The 22,843-nt window shown below is 38.2% G+C and overlaps 1 protein-coding gene across 2 annotated transcripts in view; it reads left to right on the forward strand.

The window, feature by feature from the left end:
- prkceb (protein kinase C, epsilon b) overlaps positions 1-22,843 on the forward strand; it is a 73,090-nt gene that overhangs the window by 17,543 nt on the left and 32,704 nt on the right. The window contains exons 2-10 of one of the 2 annotated variants that reach the window (XM_043255803.1): positions 968-1,031; positions 16,530-16,689; positions 18,156-18,190; positions 18,550-18,638; positions 19,071-19,200; positions 19,977-20,119; positions 20,344-20,437; positions 21,060-21,274; positions 21,807-21,980. In XM_043255803.1, coding sequence (XP_043111738.1) covers positions 968-1,031; positions 16,530-16,689; positions 18,156-18,190; positions 18,550-18,638; positions 19,071-19,200; positions 19,977-20,119; positions 20,344-20,437; positions 21,060-21,274; positions 21,807-21,980 — 1,104 coding nt within the window. Of the gene's footprint in view, positions 1-967; positions 1,032-16,526; positions 16,690-18,155; positions 18,191-18,549; positions 18,639-19,070; positions 19,201-19,976; positions 20,120-20,343; positions 20,438-21,059; positions 21,275-21,806; positions 21,981-22,843 lie in introns of both variants that reach the window. The other variant, XM_043255801.1, reaches the window with a different exon arrangement.

Raw genomic sequence — 22,843 nt, forward strand, 5'->3', positions numbered from 1 at the left:
CTCAACTGTTTTAAATATTGATAATAACAATAATAGTAATAATAATAATGTTTCTTGAACAGCAGATAGGCATACAGGATCATGAAGGACACTGAAGACTGGAGTATTGATGCTGAAACTTTAGCTTTGAATAACAGGAATAAATTACAGTGTAAAAAACGGTAAATTCAAATAGCTTTTGCTGTTACTGCACATGCACCCTTTTTAGTATTCTTTTGTTTACTTTTGTAGCATATATTTTAACAAAGTTAGATCTGAACTTGCCACCATGTGACAGCCTGTGCATTTGTGTATGTGTGCGCGTGCGTGTGCGTGTATGTGTGTGAAAAAAGCAGCTCTGACATTTCGATAATATATTCTTTGATAATATATTCTTTTGTTCCACCGGAAAAAGTCTAACGGTTTTGAGTTTCACAAGACGACCGAATCTTTCGTTTACAGAAAGGGTTTAGAGAAGGGGGAAAAAAAAAACTTTTAGACAAAAACTTTACAAAGAAATTATTAAAATGATCTTTAGCAATTATTTCATTTTTATTTGTTTATTTAATAATTTTCTTTTTTTTTTAAATGCACTTTTCTCAGGGGGCATGTGAAATAATCTAACATTTAAACACCAAAATGTTAACCAAAAGTAATGTTTTTCTTAATAATATTTTTGTAATTATCTGATAAAACATGTTTATGTGCTGTTCGACGTATGCAACGTTATCAATTAATGTGCAGTTACTAAGATTTTTGTCATTTATACGATGCACAAACTAAAATTGCTTCAAGTCTATTTTTTTGTTTTTCTGTATAAACTGCATATCTATTAATAATTGTAAAAAACAGCTTTTTCATAGAATGCGTTCACTGCAGAGCGCATGGATCAACGCATTAAGAGCATTAAGTACATAGGCAAATGCATGGTTTTTAAAGGGTGTTCCTTTGCTCTGTTGCTAAAACTTTTGTTTGATGGTCCTTACAGATAGACTTGGAGCCAGAGGGAAAGGTTTATGTCATTATCGACTTGTCTGGATCATCCAGTGAAGGTAAGACAGTCGCGTAAACTTTCTGTGATCGCATTATATGTCATTCAAAGACTGCATGAATCATGTCCCCGTGCAATCATTACACTCAATATAAGATTTCTCAGGTTTACAGATGTCTTGTGTTGCCTGTTAGAGCAAATGCTCAGCGTTTTCATTGGTGACAGACGCGAACACAGTGGACACTCGAAGCTAAAAATGCTGTAGTTCTGCTACCATACAGCATTTCTCGCAGGCAGACTTTACAAGACTGCTCTTTCTTGAAATCAAATGAAGAGCTGCAACTTTCTGAACTAGACGCTGCCTCCGGTGTAGCTGCATATATTAAAAAAAAGCCACCGTGGAGCATGATCATTGGACCCAGATCCTGCGTGGCCTAATTCCACCCAGATAACCTCCCAGATGTGCCTCTCTCTTTGACACTCCCTACGGCCCAACTCCCATCAGACCCCTGCCTTTCCTGGATACACATCAGAGATGGCCCAATTCAAGAGCTCCTTCATCCTCTCGGCTCCTTTCCTGCTCCTGGAGGCAGAACATATGATCACTTGTATCTCACGCTGTTCTAGAGGCTGCATATCAAACATCTCCTTGTTTCTACGCAGACGTTGTGTCTACACCATCGGTGGTGGAATCGCACAGTTTGAGAAACGGTTAGCCAGGAATTTCTCGAGGAGTATTCTTCTCGTGTGGGACAAACAATGACCAGATTTTGGGCTGGCATATGTTATGTTTTGGATAGCGATCCAACAAAACGGGAACCCACCAAGCATCTTAACTAGCTCAGCCTGAGGAGGCTTAACAATAAATCTGAATCACGTCCCCGGCAGGGTTGCAAGGTTTTTACAACTAAACCTGCCTAATTGCTACTCAAAACTAGTCCAAAACTGAACATTCTTAAAATATTCAGAATAGCTTGTTAGTAGAGACAATGTTCCTACAGCGTCTATAACCTTCTATCCACCTCTGATCTGTTTAAATACACCTAAATGCCTCTTCAGAAAGACTTCTGTGCCATCTTTCCAGTTCCATTTGGTAGTGGTCAAATGAAACATTTCCCTTTCTTTTGTATGGCCTTAGGTTAGCATGCTAACGGCTTGGTGCTTGGTGTTTGCTTGCACATTTAACACCATAAATCATCAGCAGCAGCATAGTATGTGCGTATTTTACACACACATAGATTTTTGTAAGCCTGTACCATGTTATAAAAAACCAGCATGTGCTAAAACCAGCAAAAGCACCAGCATAAACCAGCACTCCAGCTTCAGAACATACCTAACCGGCATATGCTGTTTTTCTCAGCAGGGTACTCTCAGCTAGTTTGTGTACAAAGTAGCAACACTGGTCTGAACAATTACTGAACAGTTGAAAATGAAACAGAAAAAAAAATTGACTCCATTTTTGACATAAGCTTACTAGCTTAGCATGGCGCTAACTGATCATGTATAGTTTTTTTGATTAGTTAAAATGACAATAATGTGCTTCATTTTTGATCAGGCTTTGATGAAGAGGATAGGATTCTTCATGAACATAGGAGCTTGTACGACACACATATTGGGCCTGACCTCTGCTTTAAACCTAGGAAATGACAGAAAAAAAAATAGTGTAGTGAAAAATCCACTAAAATTAACTGCATGTATTATGGAGGTACCTTGCCTGAAATGTTTAATTTGTCCTTTCTTTAGTGCGTTTTAATAGAGAGCCATAATCTGATTGCATGTGAAGTAAAATCAACATTGGCTCATGCTAACTAGCTAAAACAGCCTGCAACAAACTCCCTCAAACAAGAAATTCACTTAAATTCACTTCTCATAAGAAGGGTGAACAAGCTTTTTTTTACAGTTTGGTGAAACTCATTGTTAAGCCCAAAGTCTACTTTAAATTTTATGTGTTTGTGTACAATTAAATGAGTTACAGCCGAGAGCTAAATGCAACTGCGACTCTTCATAAGCCTGGACTTTTCAGGAACAGTAAGTTAGCGTTGTGTTTTTATGTCACACTCTCACTCTGTTTCAGAGATTTTAATTGGACACTTACTCATTTCACTCTCAGTGCTAAGAAACAGTCTACGTGACTCATATTTCACTGCGTTTAATCGCCGTTTTCATCAGGAAGCGAATACTTAACATTTCCTTTGCTTGAAAGTTGGATGACTCATCAAAGAGTGGCAGAGAAGATGAGTTTATCAGCATCTGCAAAACCTGAAGTGCATTTTTTTTAGGCTGGTCTGATGTTGTAGATATTGATGAGAAGCCGCAACAAATATTAAAGAAAAACATTCAGTTTGGGTTAGGGTTAGATGGCATTTGGCTGTCTGTTTTCCGGTGTATTTTGCAAGCGTAAATCTGATCTGTGCATGCGTCAGCTTCACATTGGCACTGGTTCTTCTCCTCAAATGGGCAGACGGCTGATTTTGGGTTTTGAGCCTGATGGTTTGGATTTGTTGGAAATTGATCCCAGGGCACCCGTCATGCTCAGCAGAACTGAAGTGAACAAAAGGTCGCACAGTGGGTCTAGTGCCAGGGTCTTTACAGCAGAGGAACCTGGGAGTCTGGCGCTCACCTCAGAAACCCACAGGCTGTAGATTTGGCCAAATATTAGTTCTCCTCCAGACTAGTTAATTTTTTTTTTTTGATGAATATTTTGTCAGTGTTCCTTGAGGTTTACTTATAATGTTAATACACACAAAAAACACACAGAAATAGCAAAAAAATGATGTGCGATAATTATTATTTTCAACCTTCTGTTTAAAAAGACAGCGGGTCCTTTAAGGTTTTTTTTAGCAATTGACCTCTGTTATGATTGGCTAACGTCATTGCATAGGAAAACATATTAATGCCCCACCCCCTCGTCTTAGCACATGATTGCATTGACAAGATCATCAAAATAAAACTTAATTTCCATGCAAATCATTTACAATTTATAAGACAGCTGGAGTCAAATATTCATCTTTCAACAAATGTTTCTTTGTGAACTCTTCACGCCTCTCTAATAAAACAAAATTCCCCCGATCAATTCTTAGACATGGTCCAGGATACCATTAAAAATAAACTATTCACATGTTTCGTAAACTGTAAAAGTAGAGCATAACCGTTTGAATCCCAGGGAAAATTACATACATTGTAAACAATGAATGCATTGTAAAGGCCAAAGTATACTTCAGTTTTTATGCATACGCAAGGGTCTACGCAAGATTAATAATCTGCAAAAAGCATAAATGTAAATGTAAGAGACATTAAAAAAATGCATGTGTGTTTTTTTCCCCTGACAGCAGAAGTTGCCACTTCCATACCTCACGTGCATATTTTACAGTCACCGTTTTGCAATATATGCAATTCTATCTTCAAAATCACTATAAAGTAATCACAGAGTTAATCACAAGAATCTGTTTTCATGAAGGAGCTCTCTTAAAGGAGCTTTCACAGGAGCTCTAAGACTTCTAGTGCCTCTCTCTCGCAAAACGTTAGCATCAGTAAAAGCGTTTGAGCCGAATCCAGTTCATGCAATATGTCAAACCTTTATCCTTAGGCAAAAAAAAATCATATGTAGTAGTAGTTCACAGCAAAATGCTAGATGAAAACTGCTAGCTTGGCAAGCCTGATGCTAACCAAAACTGTTTTTTTTTACCAACAATCTGCTTGCCAACATTCCGGATATCTTTTGTCTGTGTTCCGGTCAGCAAAAGTTTAAAAGGTTTGTTTTGCTGTAATAATTACATGTTAAATGAGCGCAAATGTCATACAGCCATCTCCCTCCCTGACCACTGCTCAAAACCGCCGAAAGTGCTTTGAGTGAACATCCTGCACCCTCTTATCTGTCATGTTTGTTCTAATCCTCAAACACAAAAATTACACACTCTTACATGAGATGTCGTGCACTATTGATGCTATGGACATGAACGATGCCTTAAATTACACTTTATATCTTGTCGAGAAGCGATCAGGCATGTGATTTTCAGTCTGGGTGAACCATAACAAAGGAGCCGTATCTGAGAGGTATTTGAAAAAACCCAAGCCATATCTAAAGGCTTGAATATCATTGGAGACGAATAGTTTTTAAATGGGCGAGTAGGTAACCACCTAGAACACTCACAAGACCCTAACCAATCATAACAGCATAGAAACCACACAGAAATGTGTTATTCACTGTTCAGAATAGCTTAGCTACCCAATAACAAGCCACTCTATACACTCCATACTTAAAGGCATAGTTCACCCAAAAATGAAAAACTGTTCACCCTCAGGTTGTTCCAGAAATCAGGTCACACACTTTATCGATGTCCTTACTGTCTATCTTTCTGGGCTTTGAACGTGGTAGTTACATTGCTGTCTAGGCAGGGGCAGAAAACTCTCGGATTTCATTAAAAATATCTTAATTTATGTTCCAAAGATAAACAAAGGTCTCATGAGGTTGGAACGATATGAGAGTGATTCATTCATTTTCCTTTTTGGGTGAACTATCCCTTTAAAATGAAAGGTTTTAAAATGGGATTTTCAGAGCAATGCCACAGAAGATTTCTCGTGCATGGAAAAGGAAAGTTGATGTTAAAAGCTCTTTTATGGATCTTAAAGAACACAGATTGTCGCATAGGGATGCAGCACTCTTTAGTAAAAAATTTACTTATAATTATAATAAAACAGTCTCTGGATTAAACTCTTGCTTTTGTTTTTTTATCCAACACAGTCTGTCTTTTCCTCATAACTTTAATTTCGAGCAATGCCTTTTTGATTCTGATCTCTTTGTACATGTTAATAAATGATTTGATGAAGCCTTTGTCACGTTAGATGGCAGTTGAAGAAACGGCTTTATTCATTTTTTTTTTTTTTGGAAAACTAGGAGAGCTGGAATGTGTGTTGAAGTGTGAAGTGTTTGTGTCAAGAAAAGCAAGTGTGAACATGTAAAACCCTTCTCTTGCTACTTTTTTTTTGGAAGTGGTCCGTCAGCGTCTAAAAGTATATATATGCATATCGACACGTTAGTGCTGTGGTTTTACGTTTTTAGGTCATAGCCTCAAAATGGCTGCCATCAGGGTCACAGACAGTGAAAAAACTAAAATAAATATAAATGCAGGTAGCCCTGTAACCACGAAAAACTATAAGTACATACATGCTACCATTACGCTACTTTTATTCAGCAATGGTGCATGAATGAATCAAAAGCGACAGTATATTTCTGTTTAAAAAAAAATTCTAAATCAAAAAAGAATCCTCAACAAATACGAAAATAAGACATTTCATACAAAAATATTAAACAATCCCATATTTCCCATATATTGTTGTTGATGGAAATGTCTGTAAAATGTCTGTCCGACATATACTAGATAGTTTTGTTAACTGCACAAAGGAAAAAAAAAAAGTTAAATCTCCACACATTTTTGCGATGAAGCTGTGGAGAGCACAAAGCTTTCAAAATTCTATTAAGACTTTGAAGACAGTTAAACTCAGTTAGACTTTGTCTTAATAAATCTTTTTGCACGCTGTGTGTGCAGGTAATATACAGTATATTTGTGCGCACGATAAAGCTGTGGCCACTTGATGTGCAGTATAAAATCTGGGTCCTTGAAGCAGCACTAGTTAAAACGTCCAGTGTTAGCACTCGACTAGCAGTTGTTCTTTAAGCCGCTGGCCTGGAGTCACCCGAACACGACCACTGAGACTCGGCAGCTGATAAATCAATACCGACAGGAGGCAAAACAGTGAACAAAACCTAGTGTTCGGGCTAATCCCTAATGATGTAGAAGCTTTTGAAGATCACAGTGGTGCTGGTCTGTTGTTCTGCCGAGTGACACCGTTGGAATTGGGCTAGATTTGAAGAGTATCATGGCTAAAGTCTCTGCCACAAATGGAGCAAATCGAGTCAAAGCTTTAGATTTAAAATATTTGGCAACATGTAAGATTTGCGTATACATTTTCCATCCATTTGGACTACGCCATTTCGACGTCAACTAATAAACGCGCTAGGCCTAATTTATAAACCGTGCGTCCGCTCAGATTTGATTGTATGCTTAAATCCACAACAGTGCTTATGTTCATAAAAACTAGTCTGAGCAGATGCACGCACGTTATATAGTCGAAGTGTTGCGGGTTTTTGAAAACGTAAGCTGTTCTTGCAGCTCGCTGCTCAAAATGACGGTGATTGGTGATATTTTATGTTTTTAAATTAGGAGTCGTTTGCAAGCAGAGAGCTGAAACCATTTATAAATGAGGCTCAGTGTGATGCAGAAATGTTGAGACATTTCTTTAGTTTATTATTAACTATTTGCATCGGTTTGATTTTATTTGCATTAAAAATGCATTATCTAAACAGCCTACAATCAGCATAAATCTATCTATCTATCTATCTATCTATCTATCTATCTATCTATCTATCTATCTATCTATCTATCTATCTATCTATCTATCTATCTATCTATCTATCTATCATCTGCCTGTCTGTTTGTCTTTATAATCTCAAATCCACTAAATAACATTGAGGTTCATGTTAGCTACTGCAGTTAACTAATGTTAACAAATGGAATCCTACTGTAAAGAGTTAAAGAAAATATTAATATTAAAAAATAAGTGGTTTTCTCTAAGCTCTTCAGACTGAAATGTATGAAAGAACAACCTTCGAGCAACAGCTTTCCTCTGGGGAAAAAGATGAAACATCAAACGGAAAAATGAGAGAATAATTGTTTCAGGAAACAGAAACTAAAGCAAAAAATGTCCAAATGTCAATGTGAAAGCAGGAGTTGCAGAGTTCCACAGAAGGGTGTGTGTGTGTGTGTGTGTGTGTGTGTGTGTGTGTGTGTGTGTGTGTGCTAAAGGAGGCTGGCTGGCTGCCTTGCGTCAGTCCTGCTTAACATCAGTGATCCACACACACACACACTGAGACACCCGACCAGAGACGTGCTGGAGACATAAGAGCTAGTGAGTCACACAGGAGTCAGACAAAGACAGCAGCTCACGGTCCATCATGATGATCTTTCAATCAGGTCATACCACGATGAAAAATAAAGCCATCACAGCTCTGAATCCGCCTGTGCTCATTACTGCCTGGCAGCGCTGCGTGCAACTGCGTAATAATGAATACTGCAGACAGTCATTTGCATTCAGCGCACACACAGTCCAAAATTAACACCCGCCAAATGCTAGTAAAAACTGGCTGTTGATGTTACTCACCAGCTGGCTGGTAACTTTGTTTGGAACGGCAATTTCACATCATTTCCAAACAATGAAACATTTGTCGTGATCCTGAAGTCCTTTAAAAAAATGTTTTACAAAACAGAAAATAATGGTCAGATATTTATATAGGACGCCTAAAGGTTTTCTCCGTGTGTAACGCTTCTCACGTTAAATCACAAAAAATTAAATCACAAAATTATATCGTCATGAAAACTAAACTTTATTGTTATTTAAATAGCGTAGGCTCGTGCTTAACTTTATTTATGTTGCGTTGATTTCCTGTCAGACTGAAAAAATATTTCTTTAATGGTAAATGCCTACAAGCGATTTATTTTAGCTACATTTAAATCAATACATTTAGTTGACTAACTTTGAACTGAAGCATTTATTCATTATATTCAAATGTAACTAAAATAAATTGCTTACAACCTCTTATCTTAAAAAAAATGAGGTATAATTTTTTTTCGGTGCACATTTTTATTGGCTGGTCAGTAAACGTGAGTCGTAGCAGGAAACGCAGTCTGCGATGATCGTGCTGAATTTCTGAAGTCTATTTTTGGTCTCCAGATCGTGACAACAGACCACTCTCACTCAGGAGCCACATCTCAAGAAATCACCACAATTGTTTTGCGTCTATCACGAAATATACGTCATTGTATGACGAGTGTGTAACTATGCTTTTAGGTTCGGCGTCTTTAGATTCGCTTTCAAAAATGCCGGTGTGAAGCGGACCGGCAGTGTTGATGTTGGCAGCAAATTTTAATTTAGTTATAGTTTCAGTAATTAAGTAATAGTTACTAAATTACTAAGTTGCAGGTTTTGTATCGGAATTGTTCTAGTCTTAGTCTAATTTTAGTCGACTAAATCTACATTGGAACTAAATTAGAACAACTAAAATCTGATCTCGTTATGTAACTGGTATGTAAATATGATTGATTTTAACATCCTTTTTTTAAACAGCTTGCTTCAAGCTTAATCCTTATTAGGGTTAATCTTATATAATGAACCACACTAACAGAGCAATCCCACCAGAGTTCGTTTTAATCAAACCAAACATGACAAGTGTGAAAACACATTTAATTTCTGCTGGATTCAGAGCAGGTGCGTATGTACATACATTTTCACTTGTTTGTGATATGACATAATGGCAATGATATGTGTTGCCAAATGCTGGTTTCATGGCCGGTGAATAATATTTTACGGCTGGTAAAAGTTTGCCTGCCATCGGCAAGTGTGGCAGAAGCTTCATGTCGGATCCTCTGGGAACGCTTCTGCCTCTTTTACTCTTTGTGTTTCTGTATTGAATGTAAGAAAAACAGACTTGTCCTTTTCTTTCTGCCAGCTCACGTTTAGTATTGAAAGTGCTGAGTCATTATGCATTCCAGATGTACACTGCAGTGTGTGTGTGTGTGTGTGTGTGTGTGTGTGTGTGTGTGTGTGTTATCTAATCTCTTTATGTGAAATCTGCGCCACCGCCGAACAGCCAGAGAGGGGGAATTAGCGTTCAATGGTCTTGATTTTGAAAAGAGATCTTTTGTACACAAAAATGAGATGCGTCCTTTGAAAGAAGTGACAGTCGACCGAAATCGCTCACAATGGGGAATTAAAAGACGACAAAAAGAATAATAATGCGCTTAGAGAGAAATAGAGCCTTTCTCTCACAGCGCTCCAGCTGCCTGTTTCTGGTTTTAGATCGAGGCACTTGATAACATCTGCAGCGCTCGACGAGGGCTGGATCATAAATTTCTCACTTCGGATCGATTTGATGTTTTAGTGGATGAATGCATTTTTTGATTTTAAAAGAAAGCGTACCGAACCTAAATTGAATTGTAGTGCATATAACCGAGTCTGTATGAAATAAAACACATCTTATCGCTCTCATGTAGGGATCTGCTGATCCGATGTTGTGAATTCTTCTTATTCTGTTCAGTTGGATTGGCAGTTTTCCCAGATAGAGACTCTGAACAGCTGAGCAACTTAAATGGTTTGCAGTCTCATGCTGCTTAGGCTTTATATCCATAAGCTGATAACCTGATATGTTTCAGTTTCGGGTTCATTTTCGAGTCTATTTATTTGCTAGTTTTTGTTTTGCTGTGGGACCGTACGCAGACCCAAATGTAGTGTACAAGGGTTTGCTGAGTGTGCACACTTACTCCACCTGTGTTTATCTGAACCGGTCTGTCTCCGACACACACTCGGTCACGTGCCTCCCTGTGTGTGTTTGTGTGTGCTGGCTTTGTTTTCTCTCCTTCTCGCTCTTATGTCACCTCTGTAGTGTCCCGTGGTTTGATGTCTTTATCTCACAGGGTCTTTCAGACGACTTTGAAGCTTACCTGCAGTCCATTAATCACACACACGCATTGTCTGTCTCCTTTACCCTCTGAGACACGCAGCCATGAAAAGCTTGCCGAAAATGAACATTTTGGCGTTGTTTGCCGCTCGAGTCATTGTCGTGTCGTTCTGACCCAAGATGACTTTTTACACAAAATTAACAAACAAAATTACGCAGAATGGCTTAGCAGGAAAAACGGATGGTAATTTTTACTTTAAAACTTAAAAAAGCACCAAAAATCGCATCCAAATCTTCTGAAGTCGTACAATGATTATGTATTAGACACATGAATTTGTAGATGAAACTGAGGATATTTACTGATATCACATTTTTGGGTAAACTATTTGCTTCATTTTTTTACAGAAATGCATGAGTATAAAGCTTTACATATGCCTCTGGACTCTCTATTGGCCAAAATATGAAAGGATGTTTTTGAGTGCAGAAAGGGCTATAACAATAACATTTTAGCTCACTAAAATGGTCCCCGGCGTAGTATTATTGCACCTGCTGAACCTTGATTATTACTCTGAAATGAGAATATAGTTCCTAGCCAAATCGACCTAGAAAATCACAACTTTTCATTTTTCATCACTCTTAGTGCACAATGTAACTATAGAAGTATCAACTTTTAAATGGGAAAAATAGTGAAACCCTTTTGTACTTGAGATGCTAACGGTCTAATCGGATTCAGTGATCTATGCTAAGCTATGCTAAGTGCTATTGCCTGAGATCAAAAATGCTAAAAATGATAAAACTCAGCTGTTTAACTCTTGGGGAGTTGGAAAATGAACCTATTTTCAAAAAAAGTATTGACCATCTTTAGTCCTACTGCAATCGTGTTACTGTCACTAATTGAACTAATAACCAGATGACTAGTCAGCTAACTACCTGTCTTCTGAGCTTTAATACCTCTCTCTTTACATCAATAGCTCTGTTAGTCATAGAAACTCACAAAACACCATGGAAGATGAGGTCAGAAAATATGAGTATCCTTCACACAGCTGTCTTTTACAAAACCATCCTCTGACTGTCCTTTATAAAACCAGCCACACGCCTAGGAAAACTTTACTGTCGCACTGGCGTACCGGGAGCTGCGGACAAGCATCAAAGAGAAAGCGTGCATGTGGACGGACTTTTACATTTTTTTTTGGCCAGAAAAGCTCGCCACCACTGTTGTCCTCAATCCATTGAAAGTTTGTTTACATCTCAGATTCTTAGATCATCTTAGACGTATGTTCGTTGACATTAACTGAGAAGTCAAAGTAAATATGCTAGGAGAACCCTCATGCATTTATCACATGAATGACAAAAGCGCATGTGCACAGTTTAGCTGATGCTAATAAATGCTAATAAATGAATAATTAAGGATACATCGAATCAAGTTTGAATCCTAACTATATCTTTAAAAATTAACATGCTAAAGTTGTGAGAAATTAAACATATGTTCAAGCATGTCTAAGTTTAATGCCCCATGCAAATCCAAAGATAACTTTTTAATCTATTAATATCACCTTTTTTGTTCTCGCTAAAGGTTTGAGAGTGAGTGAATAACGACAGGGTCATTGTCTGGGTGACCTATCACTTACATATATTTAAAATAAAACAAACTTTTGAATTTGACTGATGAAATCATGAGACGGAGAGGATTTTCTTTTTACTGCACAAAGCAATCTGTTGATCTGCGTGCTCTGACTATATAAGGCTGCAGTGCAAACCAGATTTTAAACTACAGCCAATATCCTGAGAACCTGTTAAGTGCAATTGTTAAATGCAAAATTCAGGGAGAGCTGATTTTATAGCTGTTTGACACTTAAATGCAGTTGTTTAAAGACTGATCGCCGAGCGTGTTCACACTTGAGTAAATAATTGTAATTAAAACACATTGCTTTAGGTCAAAGCCTCCAGTGAGCTGCTCTGATAAATGAGTGCACTTTTTATTGTGCTGGCCCTGCTGATGTTTGTTAAAGTGCCGTGAAATGGGATGCTTTCCACCTGGGCTGACCCCTACTTTCTTTATGCACGTGCGATGAGCGATTAATTATGCATATTTGGCTTTTCAAAGACTGGAGACACATTCTGGGCTGGAATCTAGAAGGGGTGAAGATCCACATTCGTATGATTGATATAATTAATGTGTCTTTTAATCCACTGACGGGTAGAAGGAAGCAGACTTTCGTGAGAACCTACTTGGTTTTTGTTGAAGTGTTTTTCAGTGATTCTCTTGTACACGTACTTCTGGAACTTTGACCTTCAGATAAATAAATGTATGGCTCATACGAACACAAGTAAGGCTTACACACTCAATGTATAAAAAAGTATTTATTAAAGACAACATCATAGTGTTACCGGGCTTCTGAAATAACTCACGAGTTACTACAAACATATTTTCTTCATAAACTGTAAAAAGCCACATAAGCGTAACGTTTCAACAGTTATAACCACAATTAAAGGGGCAGTTCGCCCAAAAATGAAACTTTTATGTTTATCTGGTTACCCCCAGGGCATCTAAGATGTAGGTGACTTTGTTTCTTTGTTTCTGAAGATTTTTAACTCAAACCGCCGCGGTCTGTCGGTCATATAATGGAAGTCAATGGGCGCACAATTTGTGAGAGTAAAAAAAAAACACACGCATAGACAAATCCAAAATAAACCCTGGAGCTTGTGACGATCGGGCATCCTGCACATTTGGTATCAGCTAATTGTAACCAAATTTCTGCAGGATTAAGCACTAAAAGGAGAACCGATAACTGCATTTAGCTGCAGTGTGTACGTGGCCAAAATGTCTTAGTGTGGGTCAGAGGAGACAAAAAGTGCTTAATGACCAGTTATGTCTTTCTGGGATGGAGTAACCCTTTAACACTGGTTATATAAGTAAATGTACAAAACTGCGGTAAAAAAATTCAGAAGAACGATATTGTTTCCACTGAAAAACATCCACATACAGAACATGACGGTTTGGACATAGGATGCTGAATAAACGAGGACGATGCCGTTTATTTGTTTCGTTGAGAGGGGAAGTAAGATTATGCACGAGCTTGAATCATCTGATGGCAGTAGTTTGTCTTTGATGGACTGCGGTTTGGTGAATGTGTGCCGAGCTCTTCTCACCCTCACCAAGCGTTAATGAGTGAGAGATGATAAATGACCAGCCATATCCTACTGAGATAGTATGAGCCACCTCATCTGTTTCTTCTCTCTCCGTCTCTGTCCCTCAGCTGGGAGGAGGACGAGGGTGATGCACACGAGAGCGACTCGCTTCAGTCTCCTGTGAGACTAGACAGACGCCACTAGTCCATTGTCCTTAGATGGTGATTAGAACACGGCCGGCCCTGGAGCCGCTGCACATATATTAATCATTTAGACTCAAACTCGCTGCAGAGCGTTTTGAAATATGAATCGAGTCATGCTTTAATCTTCAGATACTTTAGTTTGATATGTAACTTCTACAAATGAGTCGATTTCACCCAAAAAGTGTATCTCAACCCGTCCAGTGGTGCGGGACTACCTGTTATTTTTGACCAATGAGAGATCAGTATGGAACAGATTGTTTTTCTTTGCCTGCGTACTGTATGGAGTGTAGCTCTGTATAGAAAGTGTAAGCCGTGCAAAGCAGCTGGGTTATGTAATCTCAGATGAAACATTTCCTAGCGTGCAATATAGTTATTCTACGGTTATGTAAATATGACTGTGTTTAATCCACATGGACCTAGCAAATAGCCAATACAAAATGTTAGAAGAAACTGTATGTCTACTGAACTTAACTATTAGATTGACTTGTAACATCACTTTACTCGCTCACTAAAAGTCATCAGATACCCTTAAATGTTAACCTTTCTCACCCAGTTAAGCGTTTTAAAGATTGCGTCTTTATGACCCGTTTTGGTTGATGTGAAGAAACAGAACACTGCACTTCATTTAAAAAGTCATAACGGATAACAAAAACCACACTTTGGTTGTATGTGGTCATAACCGACAGACATAGGAAATAAATGCAATACATTCTTGTTTTCTGAACAGTCCCCGTCTTCCATTGGTCAGGTAAAAACACTGTTTCCTATCCTCTTGATCAGTATGATTGGCTAATATCCCCGTCTATGGGATAACGCACCTCTCACGCTCTGGTTGGTAAATCAATCTAAATGGGTCAGACTTCTGTAAATGGATGGGTTTATCACCAAGCACAGATTAACTTGAAATCACTGACGATCTGTAAGTTTATATTTATATATATATATGGAAAAGATTCATTCACATTGACAAAAGTACAGCAATGCATGTTATTTGAAGCAAAAACTAAACTTTAAGATTTTAAAGTGCTGCTATAATTACGCGTGGTGTTCGTCTTTTTCGGTCTCTAACTGTTTAGTCTGAACGGTAGAGGCCTGTTCTCCTTCATCTTCTCTTTTATCTATTGTTGATGGTTTTTGCACTGCCCAGCTCGGTTTCTTTTTCTGCTGGCAAAATAGCAAGAGCTTTCGAAAAACGTATACAAGGGCTTTATTAATAACGGGAGATGACCGTCGGCCTGCCAGTTTGGCACAACCTGCGTTGTGGTTTAGTGAGTCGGAGCCCAGCCTCTCTGCTTCTCTTTCTCCCAGGGCTGAGAAGTGCGATCGCAGCAGACGGATACACTGACATAAGGGAATACTCGGGAGTGATCACAGTTCTCATCCTCCTCGGAGAGAAGGAAAAGAGGAGAGGGAAAGAGTGCAGTTCCTCCCCTGTGGCCTTGTTTCCTTTCCTAGTGAGAGCGTCTGACATTTCTTCAATACGGTGCCTTTGTCACAGTCGTGCCCCCGGTTTATTGATCACTGCCTCTGCGTGGCCCCTCATAACACACTAACAGATGTACACATGCAGCTAATGGATTAGCTTGCTCAAAAATGAAATATGGTGAGAAAATTTGAATAAAGTCATTTTTGAGTGAACTGTTCCCTTGTATGTACTTTAAGGTGACCTTCTCGTGGGCTGAACAGTGGCATCTAGGAGAGACTGGTGTTTTATCTTAGGACATGTGGTTGAGTGATATCAGATACATTTTTTTGCATGGTGTCCTGGAAGGAATTGCTTAACATGTCATTAACATACATATCACTTGCTCTGCTTGTTATGTAATGAGAAATACTGCTAACATGGTTTACTGTATATGGTTACAAATACTATTTCACAGGTATGTTTGTCATGAATAATCGTGTTTTCAGCATCTGTCGTCTCAATATGTCATTCAGAACCTGAAAGATAAATTATATTATACATAACCCAACAAAATAAAAGTCTGGTTAAAAATGCCTATATATATATATATATATATATATATATATATATATATATATATATATATATATATATATATATATATATATATATATATATATATTTATTTATTCATTATGTGTATGTGTATGTGTTTTGAGGTGCAGAACATTGTTTGTCAAGAACAGAAATGCAATGTTTTGTTGTAAAATAAATTTAATGTAAAATTTGATTGCGTTTTAAGTGTTTACATTTTATAAATTACTTTCACTAGACACAATTGCCACGGTAAATTTGTATTTTATCACTGAACACAAAACCCTGAAAAAATACCATAGAAAATACAGAATTTCGGGAAAAATTAAAACAAATAAAATAAAATTCAATGTGGCTCGATTAAGTTTAATTGAAATAAGTTATATTTACATTCATTCGTAAGTTATAAAAACACACGGAATGCATTTTTCTCCATTAGTGATATAAAGTAAAGATCGTGGATTGAATGATATGAAAAAAAGATATTGTGATGGTATTTTTGGCCATGTCACCCAGTCTTACATTACAATAAGCTTGCAGTTTTTGATACGAACTAACAATAAACAATACTTCAATACATTAATTATTTAGTTGATGTTAATCTCAGTCATTTTTAATACATGCTGTAAAATATATTGAGTTGCTTAATACTTTAATGTTAACAAATATATATAATATGTGCCTCTGTTTGTGCATCTCTGTGTTTTTTCGCAGCAGGAAGCTGTGAGAATGAGGAGCGCGTGTTTCGTGAACGCATGCGTCCCAGGAAGAGGCAGGGAGCCGTCCGGAGGAGGGTGCATCAGGTCAACGGGCACAAGTTCATGGCCACCTACCTGAGACAGCCCACCTACTGCTCGCACTGCCGCGACTTCATCTGGTGAGTCCCGAGCGCCGGTGCTGTTTGTGCAGCTGTGTGTGTTGGTATATCTGCGTCTAGAGTTTTGACATAACCAGTGTACGCTGTCCCTCCTCACGGGTGGTTTAGCCTCAGTGGGCTGCGTCTCCATAGTAACGACAGGAAAAGCCCCGAGGCTCATATGGAGCGTATTGAGCGCGTCTGGCCTCCTCCAAATGCGCCGTGCACGGACACGCCGCGTCCCGCCTCTCTAGAGAACAGAGGAATATTGCTGCTTTAAAAGATAAGGCGCTTAAACCGAAAGATGAGCCGTGGATAACAACACGAACCTCACTAAATCTACACTCAAAAAAGAACTCTTGCTGAAAATGTACTCGCCCTCAGGCCATCCATTTTGTTCATTTAAAAGCCTTTGAGAGATACAGCATCGCTCCTTCGCCATTGGATGCTTTGCAGTGAATGGGTGCCGCCGGAATGAGAGTCCAAACAGCCGATGTAAACATCAGAATAATCTACAAGTAATCCACACAATCGCTTAACACCTCGTGAGTGAAGAGCTGCATGTTTGCATTAAATCTATCGTTTTTAAACGTTAAACATGTCATTATCGCTTTTACCAGTGGAGAAGTCATCTCATCTGAATCATGAAAGAAATACGCACATATTAAGCACGGTTTTCAAGCAAAAACAGTCCAAATTACACTTCTACACTAATATTTTGGTGTATTTTAATGTGAGACTGCAACAGAGAGCGGATTGGCAGGAAGCATTATTATCGATTATGGACTCGTATTTTGAACAAAAATGCAAGATTTAAAGCAGAAATGCTTTAGTAATCTATTCGCAATGCAGCTTTTTACTTCACAAGACATGAAGTGACGGACTGGAGTTGCGTGGGTCACCCGTATTGTTTTGATCACAACAATGATGTTTTCGTCAGCTGTTCGGACTCTCGTTCTGACGGCACCCATTCGCTGCAGACGATCCGTTGCCGAACAAGTGATGTAATGATAAATTTCTCCTGATCTGCGGGGACGAAGAAACAGAATCTACACCTTAGATGGCCTGAGGGTGAGTACATTGCATTTTGCACGATCAAAGCTGATCAAAAAACTGTATTAGTAAATGTTTAGTAATTCTTTCAATTTCATTCTTATGTCATACTGCAGTATTAGCATAATGTCCATAATGATGAAGTGGAGCGCCTTTTTCAAGGTCGCTCCCAAACACCAAACGCAAGTAAACTTGGTCGAGGCAAACAAAGCTATTCATCCGGTGACTAGTAACTCAAAAGACAAACTTTCCTCAGTGAAATATGTACCGCGCTAGAGTATGTTTATGCACGATGCGCTCTCCCTCTCTTTCTCTCTGTCTCTCTTACATTTGGTGACAAATCACGATGTCTTAATATTTACATCACAGAAAGACTCTTTCCTCACGTACGAAACATACGGGAGATACTGATCCCTGCTTGCTTCTCTTCACAGGGGTGTATTAGGAAAGCAAGGGTACCAGTGCCAAGGTAGGCAAATACCGTTTTCCTCCATGTCAGATGTTTTGTTCGACAGCTTAGGCAATTTGTCAGCTCATAAAAAGTCAAAGCCACTCTAAATCTGAAGCAACAAAACACATTCGAAACGTCACCGTGTAGCACCGACAGTTCAAAGCGAACGCATTTAGCTAACAGCAGTTAGTGGAATAGCATCGCGCGTAAATAACGACGGAAGGGTTCCTTTAAGCACCGGCTCACAATCTGAAATGAAGAAACTACTGGCATGGACAGGAACCTCCTAAAATGTTGTATTTATACTGCAGCCCAAGTGTTGTTATCTGTGAAGCCAGAGTAAAGATGATCTCGTCTGCTTGTTTCTGTTCGGCCAGTGTGCACATGTGTAGTTCATAAACGCTGCCACGAGCTGATCATCACGAAATGCGCGGGCCTGAAGAAACAGGAGGACACCACGGAGGAGGTGAGAGGAACCTGCAGAACATCGCACACGCTGTTTAATACCTCCGTTGTCGCCAATGAGAGCGAAATACAAACTAACGCATAGGTCAGACGTCTCCTCTAGAGTTTTGGACTGCCTACAGATTTGCACCTGTGTCGGGAACGAAATGTCGTCCATTTCAATATGAATTCATATTAGGAGACATCCATTAAATCCACTGAGCTGAAGAGCTAGAGACCTGGACGATAAATCTGGCTGCTTCTGGTGTGGAAAATTATACCACGTTTTTCCTGTTAGACACAACACCCACATTTGTAATATTATATTTATTTTATTTTGGGGGCGTTTGTTTAAAAAAAAAAAAAAAATCACTGCATTTCGCAGCTTCACTTGTTTGAAAATGCATAGGAGTGCTGCATAACCGTGTTCGTGATCCTCTATCGCCCCCTGCAGGTGGGATCCCAGCGCTTTAGCGTCAATATGCCTCATAAGTTCAGTATTCACAACTACAAAGTCCTGACGTTCTGTGACCACTGCGGCTCATTACTGTGGGGCCTGCTGCGGCAAGGGCTGCAGTGCAAAGGTGAGAGCGGCATGCTGGGAAGTGTAGTCAAAAAGCTCTCCCAGGAGATTTGAATTAATTGTTACTTTTATGGAATGTTCTGTGGTTAGTGCAAATTTTTCTTTCAAATATTTTTGTAGGTTAGTGCTTTGTCTTATTGTTTATTATTTAATATATTAATTAAAAAATGGTAGTTGGCATGTAAATTAAAATGTGCTCAGAAATATAACCCAGTGTTATACTAACATTTTCATGTTTTTTTTTGTTTTGTTTTTTTTAGTAGTTTGATGTGTGGTTTGGTCTGTTTTTATTCTTTTTAAAATTATTTTTATTTTATTTAAATTTGAATGTTTTTAGTTATTTTAGTAAAACAGCCTTACATGAAAATGGGAAATTTTATCTTGGCAATTACCTGAAACAAAATAAGTTTTTTTGTTTGTTTATTTAGATTACACATTTTTATTTCAATTAAGTTCATCTCTTTTTAAATTTTTATTTATTTTACAAATGAAAATGTGCCCAGAAATATAGCTCAGTATTTAGTATAATTTAGATTCTATATATTTGTATTTATTTTATAGTTCTAATTATCACAAAAAAAATAATTTTTTAGAATATTTTTAGAATATAATTTTTATGCTTTATTATGTTTTAAAATATTTTGTTTTTGTTTTTTTTATTTTTATTTATTTATAGTTTTGGTTTCAGTTAACTGTAATATCCCAGCTTTAACCTGGAATCTTCCGAGCTTCAAACACACAGTTCTCATGCTCTCTACCTTCATTTTTCTGTCTCAGTTTGTAAGATGAATGTGCACAAGCGTTGTGAAAGCAATGTAGCTCCCAACTGTGGGGTGGACGCCCGGGGCATCGCTAAGGTGCTGTCTGACCTCGGAGTCACTCCAGATAAACTCTCCGGTAGCGTCCAAAGGAGAAAAAAGGTGAGAATCACTGTGAATTAGAGTCTGCACTAGAGAAGTGGCTGTGTAGGACTGAGAGGTCAAAAGCCTCCTCCATGCAGCGCTAGATAATAGGAAATACACTCTGATGATTACTAATGACATAATGGACTTTATAGCGAGCCGCACTTAGGTACCTGATTAGGCCTCCTGAAACATAATGATGATTGAATGATGAAGATGATGTGTTGCTGTTTTTAACACAGATCTCTCAGGGTCCAGATCCGCAGCCCTTACCCATATCCCTGCAGTCAGAAGAGGATCGATCCAAGTCTGCTCCCACATCACCGTGTGACCAGGGTAAACACACACTCGGAGCGCTGCACACATATACAGGAGCTTTTGATTACCGCATGAAATATTGTTTGTGTCATTTTGTAAGACTTACCTTCTTTCTATCTGCGAAACATCATAGATGACGTATAATGTTAGTTAGAAACCAGATATGGTTCCCATTGACTTGCATTGCATTTTTTTGCAAAGAGTTAAAGCCGATGGGAATGACATTAAGTAATAGATTGAATTATTAATGTAGTGTGCTTTTAAATCCATAACGCACTTGTGTAGAAGTCATTGGGGTCTTTGTACCAAAATGTGAAGCTTGTATTTTGTCATGCAGCGGCTTCGTATGACAAACAAACTGAATTTTTAATAAAATCATATGGCCAATGGTTTAAAACTGACAAAAGCTACTGCTTCTATGATATGAATATGATGCTTTATTATCATTTTGGAGCTTCATTTTGTGCTCAGTGGATGAAAAATGGCACGATTAGACGCCCAGTGCTTTACAAGTATGTGATTTCTGATCTTTTTTGTTTGTTTGTTCGTTTGTTTTAGGGTCGGTGAGATTTTTTAAAGAAGTCAAGCAACGTTTTGATATGTAATTATATTTTGATGTGCATGTCACTTTCACCTGCAGATATAAAGGACCTGGAGAACATCAGAAAGGCACTTTCGTTCGACCATCGCGGCGAAGAGCTGAAGCCAGCCTCGTCCTCCTCTCCGACCGAGGGCCTGTCGGAAGAGACCGGGCAGGCCAGAGAGAACGGAGAGATGAAGACGCTCCAGACCAAAAGGATGACGCTGGAGGACTTCTCCTTCATCAAAGTGCTCGGGAAAGGCAGCTTCGGCAAGGTGAAGCTTCTCCTGCAAGGGATAGTGCACCCTAAAAACATTATTTTCTGGCAACAATTAAACCCGAGAGCTCTCTGTCCCTCCATAGACGGCAATGCACCTACCACGTTCAAGACCGAAAAAGGTAGAAAGGGCATTGATAAAATAGTCCATGTGACAGTGGTTCAACCATTATGGTATAAAGCTAAATATAGCTTAAAACTAAAATAATAACGTTATTCAACTGCAATTTGTCTGTCTTTGTTTAGTTGAGTTTCAATGATATACTATTACAGTTTTCGACATTTTTATTTTCGTTTCTTCTTCTCAAGTACCTTCATAACATTACGGTTGAATCTCTAATGTCACGTGGACTATTTTAATGATGTCCTAATTAATTTTTGAGACCTGATATGTTTCATCGCTGCTTGTGGAGGGCCAGAAAGCTCTGTCTCGTGTAGGGTCACAAACCATCCCTTTAAGTACCAGTTTCGTTTCCCGTCGGCGGTGTGGATATAGTTTGGTAAATAATGGCCGGCTGTCTTGCGTAAAGGTGATGCTGGCGGAGTTAAGAGGCACGGACGAGGTTTATGCGGTGAAAGTGTTGAAGAAAGACGTCATCCTGCAGGACGATGACGTGGACTGCACTATGACTGAGAAACGTATTCTAGCGCTGGCCAGAAAACACCCTTACCTGACCCAGCTCTACTGCTGCTTTCAGACCAAGGTAAGAGCTCCAGAGTCAGCTACAATAATGAGCAAAATTCTAGTCACTGCATAGCAGGATATTCAGCGTATTTGGACATGAGGTTTTGCATAATGCCACTAGATGGAGCTGTAATATTGCATGATGGCAGGTATACGGAAAGCAACTCTTGATTGTAGCTTTGATGCTCAGTTTTCCCATGTTTTGGAGAACTGAGAGCAGAAGAGATCTTTGCCTGAAGAGTGGAAGATTGTGGCTTGGGGAATAACCTCAAAACGGGTTCATTATTGAGGGAAGAATTTGAAATGTTTAGGCTTAAAATGTTGCATTTAGATACAAGGCTTTTAATTAAAATGAAAACCAGCCATAAAAACTGAAAGTTTCCTATACTGAGATGAGTCCATTATAAAGTCTGGTATGTCATACTGAACGCTAAATAAAAAATGTAATATGATCATTCATCATAAATTAAATAAATCTTGGAAAAATGGGTTCTCACCTATCAGTGCTTTTAATTCAAGTGAAAACCAGCCATAAAAACAGATACTGAAGTTACAGAAGTTACTATATTGAAATGAGAATAATATAAAAAAATCAAATAAACTGGAAAAATTCTGTCTTAATATTATTGAAATAAATTGATAAAATAAAAACATTTATTAAATATATATATATATATATATATATATATATATACACACACACAAACACATACACATATAAATACATATAAAACAAATAAATAAATTAACATATAAAATAATTGATTTACCAAACAACACCAGATATAAAATAATAAATCCCCAAACTAAAAAGCTATAATAATAATAATAATAATAATAATAATAATAATAATGTAGCCCTTACAAAAAGGTCAATTTAAA

The sequence above is a fragment of the Puntigrus tetrazona genome, chromosome 13 (genome assembly GCF_018831695.1).
Source record: "Puntigrus tetrazona isolate hp1 chromosome 13, ASM1883169v1, whole genome shotgun sequence".
Classification (NCBI taxonomy): domain Eukaryota; kingdom Metazoa; phylum Chordata; class Actinopteri; order Cypriniformes; family Cyprinidae; genus Puntigrus; species Puntigrus tetrazona.